Source organism: Scyliorhinus torazame, chromosome 4 (genome assembly GCF_047496885.1).
Source record: "Scyliorhinus torazame isolate Kashiwa2021f chromosome 4, sScyTor2.1, whole genome shotgun sequence".
NCBI classification, from domain to species: domain Eukaryota; kingdom Metazoa; phylum Chordata; class Chondrichthyes; order Carcharhiniformes; family Scyliorhinidae; genus Scyliorhinus; species Scyliorhinus torazame.
Window position 1 is genome coordinate 280,975,028 of NC_092710.1, and position 18,812 is coordinate 280,993,839.

General features: G+C 48.2%; 1 protein-coding gene and 1 long non-coding RNA gene across 6 annotated transcripts in view; one reads left to right on the forward strand and one right to left on the reverse strand.

Moving 5' to 3' along the window:
- LOC140410975 (uncharacterized) overlaps positions 1 to 18,812 on the forward strand; it is a 251,362-nt gene that overhangs the window by 156,197 nt on the left and 76,353 nt on the right. The window lies entirely within an intron of this gene.
- The window catches only part of ascc3 (activating signal cointegrator 1 complex subunit 3), an 813,859-nt gene that overhangs the window by 113,120 nt on the left and 681,927 nt on the right, over positions 1 to 18,812 (reverse strand). For all 4 annotated transcript variants that reach the window (XM_072499844.1, XM_072499840.1, XM_072499842.1 and 1 more), the window contains 2 exons: positions 3,669 to 3,780; positions 1,237 to 1,371 (listed from right to left, as the gene is read on the reverse strand). In XM_072499844.1, the coding sequence (XP_072355945.1) occupies positions 1,237 to 1,371; positions 3,669 to 3,780 (247 nt within the window). The remainder of the gene's footprint in view (positions 1 to 1,236; positions 1,372 to 3,668; positions 3,781 to 18,812) is intronic.

Below are 18,812 nucleotides of genomic sequence, written 5' to 3' on the forward strand. Positions count from 1 at the left end.
TGCAGCCTCCACACAGACAGTGACCCAAGCCGGGAATCGAACCTGGGACCCTGGAGCTGTGAAGCAATTGTGCTAACCACTGTGCTGCCGTGCAGATGGCAGACGGGTCTCAGTTTAACATCTCATTTGAAAGACAGCGGGCTAGATTCACCGTTTCAGAGACTGTGTTGACCCCAGCGCAGGATTCGTGGAACTTTACGACAGAAAAATTGCCACCGAGCCCTCACCGATCCTCGAACCGATCAAGGGCAGTGTGGTAGCATAATGGTTAGCACAGTTACTTCACAGCTCCAGCAACCCATGTTCGATTCCTGGCTTGGGTCACTGTCTGTGCGGAGTCTGCACGTTCTCCCCATGTCTGCGTGAGTTTCCTCTGGGTGCTCCGGTTTCCTCCCACAGTCCAAAGATATGCAAGTTAGGTGGATTAGCCATGCTAAATTGCCCTTAATGTCTAAAAAGGTTAGGTGGGGTTACTGGGTGCTCTTTCCAAGGGCCGGTGCAAACTCGATGGGCCGAATGGCTGCCTTCTGTACTGTAAATGCTATGATCTATGATAATTCTATGAACAGGTAAGGGGCTAGCAGCCGTGCCGATTAAACACTCCTGGCTCCCATGACAAAAACGGCTGGAGAATGGCCGGGTCCATGGCCGTGCCTGGCGACAACCTGCAGCGGACGCGCTGTAAAACATGGCTGACGGGTTCATATTGAAATAGCAGCCCAGCACACTAATTTCAGTCACTCTGCCCACCTGTCTTCATCAGACCATGCAAGGTGTCAGCAACCCAGAGGGAAAAGGCTAGGAGCCACAAGAAGAAGTCTGTTCCTTAACTGAATCACCCACCCCTGAACCCCTCACCTTGTGTTCACTTGGATCTCTAAGCCACTGCATCTGGAGTCATCATCATCCCCTTCCAATAAACAGTGGTATCTTTTTGATCTCCTTGCTTGTTAGCTTTTCATGCAGCCTTATTAGTGGTTCAGCTTCCATCCCCTTGGTCTTCCCTCTGATTTTCATTGTTCATATTCTTCATCGACCTCCTTGCCCCATGCCTGTCATCTTGAACCCTCACCCTCCCCTCTTTCCACATTGCCCCCTTGTCTTTGTTAGGCCCCCTGCCCCCCACCGCACACTCCACCACCGGTCGAAATTTAGACCCTTGTTGCAGTGGCAGCTGGAGTCCCACAACACAAATTCCAGCAAATTGAGTACACATATGCAGCATCTCGTACTCACCGTTAGAACAGAAAGCAAGTCCTCCAAACAACAATCTGCTTTCATTTTGCTCCTGAACATTTTCATTGTTTGGTGTTTCAGGTAATAATAAGAGGCTATACGGCCTAAATCCAGTGATTGGAGGCTGCGACTGTCCTATGTGACATAAATATGCATAATTAGAGAATCATATATTTTAAAAATGCATTGTGAACGAAAAGTTCAAAACATTCCTTTGAAATTTGGGGTATTCTCTTGTGTTCTCTATATCTGCAGTAAATGGGAAAATTATCTGCCTGATATAGAATCCTCTAATTTCGGACAGGTTCTTTTACATGCCAGTTTGCCAGGTTACCACCCAGACTGTAGACAGAAATGTACCCCTTTATTTCAACACACAGTTGAAATTATACATTTTGCAACTTATTAGATAAATACTTAATTGAGCATGGGGAAATTACAATGGGCGGAATTTTAAGGGCCCTCCTGCTGACGGGGTCTTCCAGTTCTGTCGAAGTCAATGGACCTTTGAACTGCTGGCTACATTTTCTGGCCTCGCCCCACCACGGCAGGGCTGTAATATTCTGTCCCACCTTTTGTAAATGATTTGACATTTACTTTCAGAAGGATGCAGAAAGGCCAAAAATAATGGGTGAGATTCTCTGGCCTCCCTGCGGCGTGTTATTTGGCGAGGGGAGGTGGTCTGCTGTTGGATCTTTTGGCCCAGCCGCTGTCAATGGGATTTCCTACTGAATGTGAACAGCCAAAAAATCTCTTCCAATATATTTGATATTGACACACAAAGATCGGCTAATATACTCTGTATAAAGAATGAAGTATGGGACTCAGCAAATTCATTTTAAAAGACTGAGCATCACTTCTCCTATCCTCCCTGAGAAATTAATCTCTGCTTATACCAGGAGCCACTGGCTGGGTGAGGTGATTGATTGAATGTACATTTTCTGGGAAACATTTACATGTACAAGCGGGACAAAAATAATCACCTGCTGAATATCCAAAAGCAAAGAGAAGGAAATAAATATGTTTTGCACCTGGGGCACCTTTCATGAAACCAGGCCATCCTAAAGTGGTTTGTAGCCAATTTGCACGCAGTAAGGTCCCATAAGCAGCAATGTGATAACAACCAGATAGTATGGTTTTTTTCTGTGAAGTTGGCTGAGGGATAAATATCGGCCAGAACTCAAGTCTCAGTGTTCAAGTCTCTGGAAGGGATTAGAAACCACAACATTCTGACTCAGAGGTAAGAACACTGCCACTGAGTCATAGCTGACATTTACAAAAGTAGCAATGGCTCAAAATTCAACTCTACCAGGAGGCACCTAATTCTTTTGGAAGTAGTAACAATTTAAAATAGGCATTCAATAAGGAGTTATGATACATGCCTGACTCATGGTATCATAGAGAACCAAGCTGAATGCAAAGGTACAGAGAAGAACTGAAAAATCAAACAACCAGGACAAAGAGAATGTATGAGAATAGGTTTGTGGGATATTATAAAAGGGAACTCAAACGTCTTTTATAAAAATATAAATGGGAAAAGAGATAATCTAAAGAAGGGTGGGACCAAAAACGATATCTCCTTGTGGCAGCAGAGAACATGGCAAAGGTCCTAACTAAGTACATTGCACCAGTCTTTAGTAAAGAAAAGGAGGCTGCCAATGTCACAGTAGGATAGACAGCAGAGAAACTGAACGAGACAAAATTAAGCTAAAAGTACTCAAAAGACTGACATAGGATTGAAAGCTGAAATGTCTCAAGAGCCCAGCCTGCATCAGAAGCTTTGGGGCAGGTTAATCCTACTTCGAGATCCTGAGCCCTGATTTAGGGGGCTATTTAATTTTGCCCCCCTGGGGCCATATAGAAGAGAAGGAGGCCACGGTGTTTGCACTGGCTCATAAGTTGTCCCACTCACCTGTCCTTTTTCCCCACAGACCCATAAATATTTCCTTTGGAAAGACATCCAGGGCAGGAGTGAGGTTTGACTGCCAGTGGCTCGTACTCTTTAATCCAGCACCTCCCAGCTCCAAGTTAATTGGTTACATAATTTATTTATTGCAGGTGATCCCCGATTGTAGTCTACAATGGTACTGCCATTGGTGATGGTGACTGCAACAACCCCAGAATGAATCAATCTTGGGGTGGAGAAATCTCAAAGAAGTTCCTCATTTGCAAATGCAAACACTTACCCCTGCTCCAGATGTGTGTGTTGCTGGGGGGGGGGGGTTTGTTGGCAGCAGTACGGAGAAAACTAAATGGGTTTTCTTGTTTGCCCATACCCAAAATGGCTGGCAGGAAGCAAATACTTCCAGTTGGATCTCTCTATCTCTAAACCAGGAATTGCAGTTTTAAAAATATCTATTACATTAAGCACAAGAGAAAAAAAATTATTTGTGGGGAAAAGATTTATAAAAGGTTTATAAAGACAGTTTTACCTCCCCTACTGAAATACAATAGGAACATTCCAGATCTGCAAGAGACTTCTCCACAAGGTTAGAAAGATATTTGTTCATCGTGTCATGGTTAATATCGTCTAGGTTGTAATAACTGCAGGAAAGATGATATCAAAAGAAAATATTAGAAATCAAAACGCACTGTTGGTTTATGTTCCACATGTTCACCAATCCCCTATATACAACTTATATTCACCATGTTCAATACAATCTCTGACATACAACTTATTTAATTGATTTAGGATTGATTCAAATTAAAATACTTCAGCCAACCTCAAACAGTATATTTACCCGTTACTGTGCATACATGAACATTCTTGTACATTGGTCAAAATGGCAGAAATGAAGAACACATGCCGCAAAACAGCGTACGTTTCCAATACCTCAGTGGAATAACAAGCAGTTACACACTACCTTTGATATAGAATTACATTACTGGAAAAGGAAATACATGCCGGAATTCTCCGGCCGCTGGGATTCCTGTGGGTTTCCCAGGGATGTTGGGTGGCTTCAATGGGAAATCCCATTGACAAACGGCGGGAGAAAAGAGTCCTGCCGCCAGTGCGTTGCTCAGCCCACCGTCCTATGCACTTACAAATGATGAGTGCCAAAACATCAATTTTACAGCAAAAGAGGGCAGTTCCCCTCATTTCTTCAATTTTTATTTTGGTAATTTATATGCTGGTTGCATTATCAAGGAAACCTCAATATATTAACAACAGATTATATCTGAAGTCTACTATCCTAGCCAATACCTCAGTCGACACACTTCTTTTCTGCAAAGTATAACATTGTTGCACAATGAGCAACTGATTTTCTACAGTGTAAAGTATGCTCCAATAAGTGATGAATGATATGGTCAACCATCTCCCCTAATACTAATGAAAATCAGTGATATGCAAGATTGGATTGGATTGGATTTGTTTATTGTCACGTGTACCGAGCTACAGTGAAAAGTATTTTTCTGCGAGCTGCTCAACAGATCATTAAGTACATGAGGAGAAAAGGGAATAAAAGAAAATACATAATAGGGCAACACAACATATACAATGTAACTACATAAGCACTGGCATCGGATGAAGCATACAGGGTGTAGTGTTAATGAAATCAGTCCATAAGAGGGTCATTTAGGAGTCTGGTGACAGTGGGGAAGAAGCTGTTTTTGAGTCTGTTCGTGCGTGTTCTCAGACTTCTGTATCTCCTGCCCGATGGAAGAAGTTGGAAGAGTGAGTAAGCCGGGTGGGAGGGATCTTTGATTATACTGCCCGCTTTCCCCAGGCAGCGGGAGGTGTAGATGGAGTCAATGGATGGGAGGCAGGTTCATGTGATGGACTGGGCGGTGTTCACGACTCTCTGAAGTTTCTTGCGGTCCTGGGCTGAGCAGTTGCCATACCAGGCTGTGATGCAGCCTGATAGGATGCTTTCTATGCCAAGAATGATCCCAAGAATGTCAAGATCTCAATGGGTTTCTACAATAAAGTTACATTAGAATCAGAATTTTAAAAAACCTCTAACAACTACCAGCAGGTCCAAAGGGCAGACAACGTGTGTGATAAGATCTTCAGAAACCAGCCATCCTACGCCATGGAAACCATCAGCCCGCCGCAGTCGCTCCGGATCGCTGGAAACCTTGGCGTCAACTGGAAGCTTTTTAAACAGTGCTTCCAACTCTTCCTAGAAGCCACAGACAGGGAGCATGCATCGGACACTAGGAAGATCGCCATCCTCCTCTCCACGGCGGGGCAACACGCCATCCACATCTACAACTCCCTGGCATTCGCGGATGAAGTACAAGACGGTCCTTCTAAAATTTGAGGAACACTTCAGCGTGGAAGTTAATGAGAGCTTCGAGAGGTACCTCTTCCAGCAGCGCCTGCAGGGTAAGGATGAGCCTTTTCCATCCTATTTGACACACCTCTGTATCCTCGCACAGTCCTGCGGCTATGAGGCCACCTCCGACTCCACGATTTGGGATCAGATAGTTTTTGGGGTCACCTCGGACACCCTACGCCAGCAGCTCCTCAAAATAAAGCACCCCAGCCTAGCCACCGCCATCGAGACCTGCGTCCTCCACGAAAACGCGACCAGTCGGTATTCCCAATTCCAGGCAGCCGAATCGGCATGGCAGGGGTCCTATGAGGCCGAGCGGGTCTAGTCGATCGAGTTCCTCCCGGACAGCGGCCCGGACGAGGGCGGCCATTTTGCGCACTTTCCGAGGCCTCCCGCGCTTGTATGCGTCACAAGAGGGGACGTCGACGCAGAGGGACGGGATGCGCAGGCGCGCTCAACGCAGGACTGCACCGCGCATGCGCGGTGGCGCAACGAACGCCATGACGTCATGACGTGCGGCAACTGTGGATCCACACACTTAAAGCGGCAATGTCCGGCCAAAGCGCGACAATGCCTCCGCTGTGGCAGGATGGGCCACTACGCTGTCTGCTGTCGGTGAGCTCAACCTGCCAGCTCTCTGCAATTCCGCCAGCCTCGCAGGGACGTGCGGGCCATTCAGCCCCCATACACCGAGTCATACCCTGACGACGTGCAGGCCGGTGATACCAACGACCGGGAACCCTTCCGCGTTGCGGTAATAAACAAGAACCGGATGTCCCCAAGTCGGACCCACCAGCCGATGCCAGTGCACAGCATTAATCCGGGCGATGAATGGTGTGCCACCCTAACGGTCAACCGATCACCAATCACATTCCGCTTAGACACTGGTGCCTCTGCCAATCTCATTGCATGGTCAGCCTTCCACACCTTGAAGGTTAAACCACCAATTCTGCCATCCCACTGTCAGCTGGTTGATTAGAACGGAAACGTTATCCCGCCATGGGGTCCTGCCAGCTCGAGGTTGCACACAATTCACATACAGCCACACTGCCTTTTGAGATAGTTGGATCCTCGAAGGACTCTCTGTTAGGCGCACAGGCGTGCAAGTTCCTCCACCTCGTTCACACTTTGTCTCCAGAAGGCACGTCTGATTTCCCGGATGCAGACTTTAGGGCGCAGCTCCACTCGCTCCTCGCCCACAACCAGGAGGTTTTCGAGGGCATGGGCACACTGCCCTACACTTGCAGAATACGGCTCAAACCGGATGCCACCCCCGGTCATTCACGCACCTCGTAGCGTCCCAACACCACTCAAGGACCGCCTCAAGCAGCAGCTGCAGGACCTGCAGGACCAAGGAGTGCTTTCCCGGGACACGGAGCCAACATTATGGGTCAGCTCCATGGTGTGCGTAAAAAAGCCCTCCGGCGAACTCCGGATCTGCATCGACCTGAAAGACCTGAACAACAACATCATGAGGGAAGATTACCCCATACCCAAACGGGAAGAAATCACGAGCGAAATGGCCCGGCTAAAATTTTCACCAAGCTTGATGCCTCAAAGGATATTTGGCAGATTCAACTGGATCAGGCCAGCAGGAAGCTGTGCACTTTCAACACTCCCTTTGGCAGATACTGCTATAATAGGATGCCGTTTGGCATCATCTCGGCATCCAAGGTGATTCATCGCATCATGGAACAGATGATGGGGGGCATCGAAGGGGTACGAGTCCATGTTGATGATGTCATCATCTGGTCCACCACACCACAGGAGCACATCAGTCACCTCCAGCGTGTCTTTGCACGGATACGAGATCAGGGCCTGCGCCTCAACCGAGCCAAGTGCTCTTTTGGCCAAACTGAGCTAAAGTTTCTGGGGGACCACAAATCCCGGTCAGGTGTGCGGCCGGATGCCGACAAAGTGGCAGCTATCGCAGCCATGCCACAGCCGGCAGACAAGAAGGCAGTGTAACGCTTCCCCGGGATGGTCAACTTCCCGGGGAAGTTTATTCCTAACCTTGCCTCACACACAACAGCTCTTCGCCACCTGGTCAAGAAGACAACGGAATTCCAGTGGCTGCCCGCACACCAGAAGGAATGGGAGGAGCTCAAGATCAAACTCACCACTGCCTCGGTATTGGCGTTCTTCGATACCACTCGGGACACAAAGATCTCGACTGATGCCAGCCAGTCCGGCATTGGGCCGGTACTCCTGCAAAGGGACGACCCTGCATCATGGGCCCCGGTCACCTATGCCTCGCAGGCCATGACCCCCACAGAACAGCGCTATGCGAAGACTGAAAAGGAGTGCCTGGGTTTGTTGACAGGCATCGACAAATTCCACGATTATGTGTATGGTCTTCCGCAGTTCACTGGAGACCGACCATCGCCCCCTGGTCGCCATCATTCAGAAGGACCTCAACGATATGACCCCTCACCTCCAGCGCATTCTGCTCAAGCTCCGGAGGTACGACTTCCAACTTGTCTACACCCCGGGAAAGGACCTCATCATCGCGGATGCCTTGTCCAGAGCAGTGAATACATCGCCCGAATCGGAGGGGTTCGTTTGTCAGGTCGACGCACAAGTAGCCTTCACATCGGCCAATCTGCCGGCTACTGAAGCACGTCTGGCCCACATTCGCTGTGAGACTGCAGCTGACCCCCTTCTACAATGTGTGATGCACCACATGACGGAAGGGTGGCTCAAGGGGCAGTACCCACAATTCTACAATGTCTGGGACGACTTGGCCGTCATTGATGGTGTCCTCCTAAAGTTGGACTGGATTGTGATCCCACACAGCATGAACTGGCTTGCCCTCGAACAACTGCACGAAGGCCATCTCGGAGTTGAAAAGTGCAGGCGGAGGGCCCGAGAAGCTGTGTACTGGCCGGGCATCAGCGACGACATCGCTAACATGGTGCTCAACTGCCCCAAAGGTTTCAGCCGGCGCAACCCCCTGAGACACTTCAGCCCCATGAGCTGGTCATGTCCCCCTGGGCAAAGGTGGGTGTGGACCTCTTTCATGTGCTCGGCAGTGACTACGTCATTATAATTGACTATTTTTCAAATTATCCGGAGGTCATACGCCTGCACGACTTGACATCATCAGCTGTCATCCGGGCATGCAAAGAAACCTTCGCTCGCCATGGAATTCCGCTCACCGTCATGTCTGACAACGGGCCCTGTTCTGCGAGCCAAGAATGGTCTTCTTTTCCCGCTTCATTCGACTTTATACACGTGGTGTCCAGTCTTTGCATCCCCAGTCGAATGGCAAGGCGGAAAAGGGCGTCCATATCGTGAAGCGGCTCCTCTGCAAGGCTGCTGATGCTGGATCTGACTTCTGTTTAGCCCTGCTGGCCTATCGCTCGGCCCCACTGTCCATGGGCCTCTCGCCAGCCCAGCTGTTGGTGGGTCGCACCCTCAGGACCACTGTACCGTCCATTCATGTTCCTAAACCCGGCCATGCTCCAGTACTGCAAAGGATGCAACAGCAGCGTGTTCAGCAGAAGGTGGCACATGACGCTCGGGCAACTGATCTTCCTGCCCTGGCGCCTGGAGACAACGTCCACATACACCTACCAGAGGGTGGCTGGTCGGCAACCGCCGAGGTTCTCCGCCGCGTGGCTCCCCGCTTGTTCCTGGTTCGCCTGCCTGATGGCTCCATTCGCCGGCGTAATCGGCAGGCCCTTTGGCTGCTTCCGCGCTTGCTACATGATCATGCACCGGTGCCACGCACTCCTGTTATCCCTGATGTCGACTTCGTGGAGCTTCCTGCCACTCTGCCTATTCCTCTCTCGCCCGTGGCCAGGCCCATTCCTCAGCCGGTGGATCCTGACCCACCCTTGAGGAGGTCAACCCGAATTCGTCGCCCACCTAATAGACTGGACTTATGAGCCTGTTTGCACATTGGACTCACTGAATTGTTTTGCAATACTGTTAACGTGTTTCTTTCTTGTCGTTCCAGAAGTTCTCTTTCGATATTTGCTGATTGCACTTGTTTTGTTTGTGGTACAACCTCGTTACTCTGTTGCACCTGACACCTTCCTCTGTATATAGTTTAGCCTCATGTACATGTTGTAAATATTGCACACACATGCTCAGATGCACTCAGTACACACCAATATTTATTACCATGTAGACACATATCCTTGTGAAAAGGGGGGATGTCATGATATCCACATTAACATTTCATGGTGCAATCACACACACACTAATGGACAGGTAGTTGGACCAACCAATACACACACACACAACATCGCAGCCAATCACCAGTGAGAGCACACGCACTATAAAACAGGGAACACCACAGTTCCCGCTCATTCTACCAGGAGATAGCTCAGAGCACAGAGCTCACAGCTTGCCACTCAGACATATACCATGTGCTCAGTGCCTCACTAAGATAGTGCGAGGGCTGGGTCCACAGGTTAGCTGGTGAAGTACGAACCACAGCCAGAAGTTAATAGTTATTATTGTACAGAATAATAAAACAGAGTTGTACCATCTACAACCGTGTTGGTTCGTTTGTGTATCGGAACACCCAACACGACAGGTACAGGGAAAACATGTGAAATGTTTTGTGGAGTGCTAACAGTTACTTCCTTAGTATTAATCATTAACGTCTGAACCTGCTTCATTAACGGTTGAAACATCTGTGGTCCAAGCTGATTGAGGATGCTTCTCTTTCGAATAGTTCCTGTGCTTTTTGCATTTCAGAATCATTGAAACTCCTTTATCACTGAGACTGTCCTCCACAGGATGGTGAGAATGTCGACCCATCAACAGTACAGTATTTATGAAGGATCTGAACTTCCAGATTAAATAGTTTGGTCTGGTTAACCTGGTCAAAAAACAAAATTGCAGAAAAACCATCGGGCTTCTGGATATTGACTAGTGTGGTCTGGAAACCAAGGGGAAATTCCCAGTCATATGACTTTTTACCCACATGGATTGAACATTTTCTATTGTTTTTCTTTGAATTCATACACCAGAGCATCATCAGGCATTTTTTTGGATGATGATCGCCATGGTTTCATTTTCAGAAATGGGCTCGGAATTATTTTACCACAGGCATCCTCAGTTGTTATGGTCAATCATTGTAATACAGTCTCACACTCGGTACAGTAATTCTATTTTTAGAGAACAGGGGACTACAATGGGCTTTTGGCCATCCCCGCCCCTCTGCAGCCCCCAAGCCGATCTCTTTCACTTCATGGTATACTTGGAAACACCTTGGGCATGATTTTACAGCCACGGTGCCCCCAAAAGGCAGCTCGCCATGGTGCAGTGTGGCTGATAGAAGCTGGGAGATCCTGCTCCTGGGATCTATCCGGCTCGAAACGCCTCGCCAGATCGAACGTGATCCTGTGAGACGTTGCGATGTAAATCCCACCCATTGTGGGCAGGAACACTGTAGTAAATCTGCATATTAAAGCGAGACAGCTAGTCTCACTTTAACGTGCAGATTCCCGAGATACCCGAGGCGTGGGATCTATCTCCTTCGCCTTGGAGACATCGAGCGAGCGCCGTTCAGCACTGGTCTCCACAAATGGGGACCTGATGGAACTGCACTCGCGGGGTTTCCCAGGGGATCGAAAGCCCCCAGGTGCATGCCCTTTGGCCTAGTCAGTGACGTCTGCATCCTGTAAATTAATTAAAAAATCTCACTTGCCTCCCAACCATCATGCTTGACTCATTCAAACAACCCTTTTTCCAATGAACAAAAGTGAAGAAAATGTTTTTAAAATTCAATTATTCTGATGACCTTTTTCCTGGGTTGCTCATAGCAATATCCTTTCAGTCCTGGAGACTCCAGGACAATGTGGAGAGTTGACAACCTTATAGGCTGCATAACCTTGCATCTCGGCCGACCACCATCACTGTTCCTTATGTCTGGAGACTAAGTTATCAGTAGTGATCCCAAAATATAATGTATGCTTTTGGAGAACCTAAATGCCTCGTAGCATTGGCTGAAAGGTCTGAAAATTCTTGAAGACTGGTTAGGCCTGGTGTACAGTGCATCAAGATCAAGTAAAAATTTGTAGATAGAGATCAAAATGGTGTGATTGGATTGTGAGATAGTAAGAGATTATATTTATTGATAATTTATTCTCACGAATGGAGGCAGAGAAGTTGAGGAAGGAAGAGTCAAAGATGGACCATGTGAAGTTGAGAGAAGGATGGAGAGGAGTGAAAGCTGGCAGGGAAAAGTAAATAACATTTTTAAAAAATCTGTTAAGTAGTCAAATTATTGCCTGCTAGGTGAATAGAAGCATTTTTCAGTTGCATGCTGCTTTTCTTTGAATGGTTGAACTTCACACTTGTTTCAGGGAAATGTGGAACTAGGGACACTCTAATAGGGAATTATCTGCAAGCTCAGCCTGTGAAGATCATTTACCTGTTGTTCTCCAGTTAGCAATAATCTGTCTAGTCCCCTTGGACAGCTGTTTCATTGTCCACCCCAGCAACAGACTAATTGACATGTCTTATCATTTCCTTTAAATAGACATTTTATTATACACCCTAGTAACAGGAGTAATTGAGTTGTCAGAAGCTTCAATTTAAAAGGCTAGCCTCACAGGGTTCCTCAGCATACGGCTCATAGCCTGCATGCAAGCAGGGTTGAATATTTACACTGCTGTTAACAGGTGCTGAGATGTTAAATGATTCTAATAGCTAGGGGCGTACTGAGAGAGCCAGCAGGATAAGAATTATAGCCCTGTTTGAACACAACAATTATTTGTCCCATGAGACAAGTCAAAATCAGAGGCAGTTTTATACTAATAGCTGCTAACACATGGGGTAGACTGGCTAACTTCCATTAGTAGCCTTCTGAGAAACACAGGAACAACTCCCTGTGGCATAATAAACATGTATAATCAAAATTTCAAACATACCTATTAAACCATCAACAGAGTGGTGCAGAGATGACATTATTCTTTTAGATTTAATAGATAAACTGGTAACAAATTCTATGATTGCAATATCTACTATTTGAAGAATAATTGCGATGGGAGGCAGGATGACAGCTAAACTAGACAAAAGGCAGCTAAAATACAAAAGACACTAGCCTCGGTGTTTTCCACTGATACAATGTGCAAACATTCAAAATATTCTTCATGGAGGCGATGAAAGAAAATCAACAGAAATGCCCAAGAGGGAGAAGAAAAAGGGATAATGTGTCAAAACTTCAAGGCACTGCAGCACAGATTAGGAAATAGGCCTGCGTGCCCTCATGATACCCCACTGTGAGATCCAGATGTCAAGCAAGCCATTGTGGAAAACAGAGTGTGGAGGCCAGGCACACCCTCACAGTTTCAAATGCCTTTAAATATGGTGGCTGGAATTCTCCGGCCTTTGGAATTCTCTTTTCCTGTTGGCAGCGAACCCCACGGGCTGAGGTGGCTTCAATGGGAAATCCCATTGACAAAGGCAGGAAGAGAGAATCCCTCCGCTAGTGATATGCACACCGCTGAGAAACGTGCAGCCGGGGGACCGGAAAGTCCCACCCGATTTTACTGACAGAGGCTCAAACCAAGGTCAACCTGAGCCCAACAAGGCAAGAGGCCAGCAACAAAAGGGTAACAAAACAATAAATGAAAACTTTGTATTTTTCAGTTTAATCAGGATTTTAGTATTCAAGTGGTATGCCATTTTAAACAGAATGGCCATTAGACCATAAGACATAGGAGCAGAATTAGGCCATTCAGCCCATCGAGTCTGCTCCACCATTCAATGGCTGATATGTTTCACATCCCCATTCTCCTGCCTTCTCCCCATAACCCCTGATCCCTTTATTAATCAAGAACCTATCATCTCTGTTTTAAAGGATCGTCCCTTCCGCCTGAGGCTGTGCCTTTGGCTTCTTGTTTCTCAGCGGAAACATCCTCTCCACTCTATCCAGACCTCTCGGTATTCTGTAAGTTTCAATGAGATCCCCCCTCATCCTTCTAAATTCCAAGCAGTACAGACCCAGAGTCCTCAACCGCTCTTTATATGGCAAGTCCTTCATTCCGGGGATCATTCTTGTGAACCTCCACTGGCCCTCTCCAAGGCCAGCACATTAGACACAGGGCCCAAAACTGCTCACAATATTCCAAATGGGGTCAATATTCCAAACAGCATCAGGTGTACATCCCTGCTCTTGTATTCTAGCTCTCTAGATATGAATGTTAACATTGCATTTGCCTTCCTAACTGCCAACTGAACTTGCATGTTAACCTTAAAGAGAATCCTGAGCTAGGATTCCTAAGTCCCTTTGTGCGTCTGATTTCCGAAGCCTTTTGCCATTTAGAAAATAGTCTATGCCTCTATTCTTCCTCCCAAAGAGCACAACCTCACAATTTTCCACATTGTATTCCATCTGCATTCTTTGCCCACTCTCCTAGCCTGTCCAGGTCCTTCTGCAGCCTCTCTACATCCTCACCACAACCTGTCCCTCCACATATCTTTTGTGGATATGTGTCTGATATCGTGCTGAATTAACACAAATTGGGGCCTAGATTTTCAATTTGATATCAGGAAATGGATACCTGTACTATTTTTTGGTCCTGATCCCATGTTGCATCAGTGTCAGTGATGAGGTGCAATTTTCAAATACGAAAGGCCTAATTAGCCTGGGTCGAATTCTGAACCCAAATCATGGCATCGAGATCAGCCTGGAGGCAGATCCAGGTTCTTTGAAAAGGCAGTTGGCTGGGCTTGTTGTCTGCTACGGGCATTTCACACGAAGCTGCATGGGCAAGTGTCCACTGACAATGCCAAGATTTACCAATATCTCCCTTGAGGCCTTGACAGAAGCAGTCACCGAGAGTCAAGAAATTATTATCCTGCTGTCTGACAGATGAAAGTCAAGAGACCAAAATAGCCTGGATGAGCATGGCACAGAGGACAACAGTAGAGGTGTAACATGGATACCAATGTCAAAAGAGCTTTAATGACCTGGCAAGGTGGATGGCAAGCAAGATCTGGGTGACAAGCCTATAACTGTCTGCAGCAGTATGCATACAAACTGAACAGACAGTGTCCACAGGGCTCCCGAAAATTGTCAGAACAAGTGTCCAGTTGCATCACTGAGACGTTAACCACCCTCACATAATGGGGTACAACTGAGAAGGAGGCATCACGGAGGGGTACAACAGATCACATCAATGCCGTGCTGGAATAGGTGAGGGAGGACAGCCTAATCATAGATCCTGGTGTCCTAATTTTGCAGTAAACACAAATGCAAAACAGGCACCAGGTGGCTCAAATAGGTGTTGGTGTGGTTGATCTTCATGACCTATTACAGGGGTAGAGGAGGTGACACTTAATGTTGTGTGGGCGCCATCACAACGATCATTGGCCATGTGAGGAAAGGAAACCATTTCATAGCTCTATCCTAAAGTGAAGTTATGGAGGAAACTCCTGCCCAATGAGTGCATTGTCTCTTGAACCACCGTAATCTATGGGGTTGGTGGTTGTGTTGGATTGGATTGGATCTGTTTATTGTCACGTGCACTGAGGTACAGTGGAAAGTATTGTTCTGCGTGCAGCTCAGACAGATCATTCCGTACATGAAAAGAAAATACATAATAGGGTAAACATAAAATACACAATGTAAATACATAGATACAGGTATCGGGTGTAGTACTACTCGGTAGAGAAGATGTGTGAAGAGATTAGATCAGTCCATAAGAGGGTCGTTCAGGAGTCTGGTAACAGCGGGGAAGAAGCTGTTTTTGAATCTGTTCTCAGACTTTTGTATCTCCTGCCCGATGTAAGAGTGAGTAAGCCAGGTGGAAGGGGCCTTTGATTATGTTACCCGCTTTCCCAAGGCAGCAGGAGGTGCAGACAGAGTCACTGGATGGTAGACTGGTTTGCCTGATGGGCTGGGCTGTGTTCACTGTGTAGTTTCTTACGGTCTTGGGCCGAGCACTTGCCATACCAGGCTGTGATGCAGCCAGATAGGATGCTTCCTATGGTGCACCTGTAAGACTCAGTGTGGCCATACCGAATTTCCTTAGGTTTCTGAGGAAGTATAGATGCTGTTGTGCTTTCTTGGTCGTAGCGTCGACGTGGGTGGACCAGGACAAATTGTCGGTGATGTGTACCCCTCGGTATTTGAAGCTGTCAACCATCTCCACCTCGGCACCAGTGATGAAGACAGGGGGTTGTACAGTTCTTTGCTTCCTAAAGCCAAGGACCAGCTCTTAGTTTTGCTGACGTTGAGGGAGAGATTGTCGTCGTTGTACCACTCCACTTGTTCTCTACCTCCCTCTTGTATTCTGACTCATCGTTGTTCGAGTTCCGACCCACTACAGTGGTGTCATCAGCAAATTTGTACATGGGAGTTGGAACCAAATTTTGCCATGGAGTTGTGTGTGTATCGGCAATATAGTAGGGGGCTAAGTACACAGCCTTGCGGGGCCCCGGTATTGAGGATTATCGTGGAGGAGGTATTGTTTACCCTTACTGATTGTGGTCTATGGGTCAGAAATTCAAGTATCCAGTTGCAGAGTGAGGTGCCAAGTCCTAGGTAATGGAGCTTTGACGTGAGCTTGACTGGGGTTATGGTGTTGAAGGCAGAGCTGCAGTCAAATAGGATTCTGATGTAGGAGTCCTTGTTGTCGAGATGCTCCAGGGATGAGTGTAGGCCCAGGGAGATGGCATCTGCTGTGGACCGGTTGCAGCGGTAAGCAAATTACAGTGGCATTCTGGGAGTAGGGAGTTGATGTGTCTCATTACCAACCTCTCGAAGCACTTCATTGCGATTGATATCAAGGCCACCGAATGATAGTCATTGAGGCATTTTGCCTGGTTCTTCTTTGGCACCGGTATGATGGTGGTCTTGAAGCAGGTGATGCACCACCGTTTTGTGTTTCTCTTGGGGAGATGGTCGCATAGTGGTAATGATCCACAGACCCAGGCTTATGTTCTGGGGCAATGGCTTCAAATTATACCATAGGAGCTGGTGGAATTTAAATTAAATTAATAAATCTGGAATTGAAAGTTAGTCTCGGCAATGGTTATCATGAAACTGTCATTGATTGCTGTAAAAGTCCACCTGGTTCACTCATGTCCTTCAGGGAAGAAAATTTGCCACCCTTATCCAGTCTAGCCTACATGTGACTGCAGACACAAAGTAGTTTTCCATAGAATCCCTGCAGTGCAGGAAGCCCATTGAGTCTGCACCAACCCTCCGATAGAGCACTCTACCTCAATCCACTCACCACCCTATCCCAGTAACCCTACGGATTAATAATGGCCAATCCACCTAACCTGAGGAAATCGGAGCACCCAGAGGAAACCCAACGTGACTGACTCTGAACTGTCCTCTGAACTGGCCCAGCAAACCACTCAATTCAAGGGTAATTAAGGACGGACAACAAATCCTGGCCTTGCCAGTGACGTCCATATTCTGTGAGAATAAAGGGAAAAAACATGCCCCGCAGCTTATGTGGAACAGACCAAGCCTGCATAGTTGGTGGGAAGAGTCCTCACAGAGCCAGTACTGTCACATCATACTTCCACGACAGCCACAATCGCCTCGTTTCAGCATAAGTATAGAATGGGGAGCACCGGGTGACCGGCAGCTCCGGAGGAGGAGAGTGAGGCAGAGGCAGCTATGGACCATCTCAAAAGATGGAGGACAGACAGAGCTATGCTCCACAGATGCTAGGCCTTGGGTGTCACAAAAAGGGATGTGATTACACTAGAAAGGTTGCAGAGGAGATTCACCAAGGTGTTACCTGGGCGGGGGCGTTACAGCTATGAAGAGAAGCTGGATATGCTGAGCTTGATTTCCTTACAAGAGCGAAGGTGGAGGGGGGGTCCAGATTGAGGTGTATAAAATTATGAGGGACCATTCAGGTAGATAGGAAGAAACTTTTCCCCTTAGTAGAGGGGTCAATAACCAGGTGGCATGGATTTAAGGTAAGGAGCAGAGGATTTGAGGAAAAGCTTTTTCACCCAGAATGTGGTGGGAATCTGGAACTCACTGCCTGAAAGGCGAGAACCCTCACAACATTGAAGCAGTTAGATGCACATTTGAAACACCATGGGCGCGATTCTCCGCTCCCGCGCCGGTTGGGAGAATCGCCTGGGTTGCCAAATTTTCCCGCGACGCCGGTCCGACGCCCTCCCGCGATTCTCTCAAGCGGCGAGAACGGCCATGTCGAGTTCCGCGCGGCGCAGGCCGGAGAATCGGCCGAGACACCCAAAATGGCGATTCTCCGGCACCCCTGCTATTCTCAGGCCCGGATGTGCCGAGCGGCCAGCCCAAAACGGCGGGTTTCCCCCCCCCCCGGCGCCGTCCATACCTGGTCGCTGCCGGCGGGAACGCTGGGGGGGGCGGCCTGCGGCGGGGGGGGATCCTGCACCCGGGGGGGGGCCTCAAATGGGGTGTGGCCCGCGATCGGTGCCCACCGATCGTCGGGCTGTCCTCTCTGAAGGAGGACCTCCTTTCTTCCGCAGCCCCGCAAGATCCGTCTGGCATCTTCTTGCGGGGCAGACTCGGAGAGGACGTCGACCACGCATGCGCGGGTTGGTGCCTGCCAACCCGCGCATGCGCGGGTGACGCCAGTTATGCAGCGCCGGCCACGTCATGTATGCGGAGCCGCGACAGGCCTGGTGCGCGTAAATGAAGCGGCGCCGCTCCTAGCCCATTATCCGGCCCTGAATCGGTCGGGATAGGGGCCGTTTCACGACGGCGCGAACACTCTGCCTCCATTTCGGAGAATCCCGCCCCATAGCATACAAGGCTACAGACCAAGTGCTGGAAAATAGGATTAAAATAGATAGGTGTTTGATGGGTGGCATAGACATGATGGGCTGAAGGGCCCCTTTCTGTGCTGTAAGACCAAATGAGCACCAGAGGCAGATGAGGTTCTGAATGTTGGAGATCCCTGATGTGTTGAAGAGCCATGAACAGACAATGGAGGAGCCCAGGCAGCACATGTGCTTCCTCATGATTCAGTGATTGGAGTGCTTGAGCCCCTCCCTTGAGGAAATGGCCGCCTCTTGGAGGGCCATTTGGACCACCACTTTGAGGGGTGCAGCAGCACATGGCATGCACAGAATGAGTGAGACTCCCTGTTCCACTGACTACTCAGTGTCACTGATAATAAGAGATGCTTGGAATCGATGCCAGCCGTGTCTTCGTCTGTAGAATCGATGCCAGCCGCGTCATCCAGCATGCAAGGGGGTCATGAAAGAGACTAATGTGGGGACCACCCTTCAAGGGGAATTGGTGTCGTTCTTCACCTCTTTGGCACTTCTGACTCAGGACCCATCCATGCTGCAAGGCCTTGTGACAGAGATTCC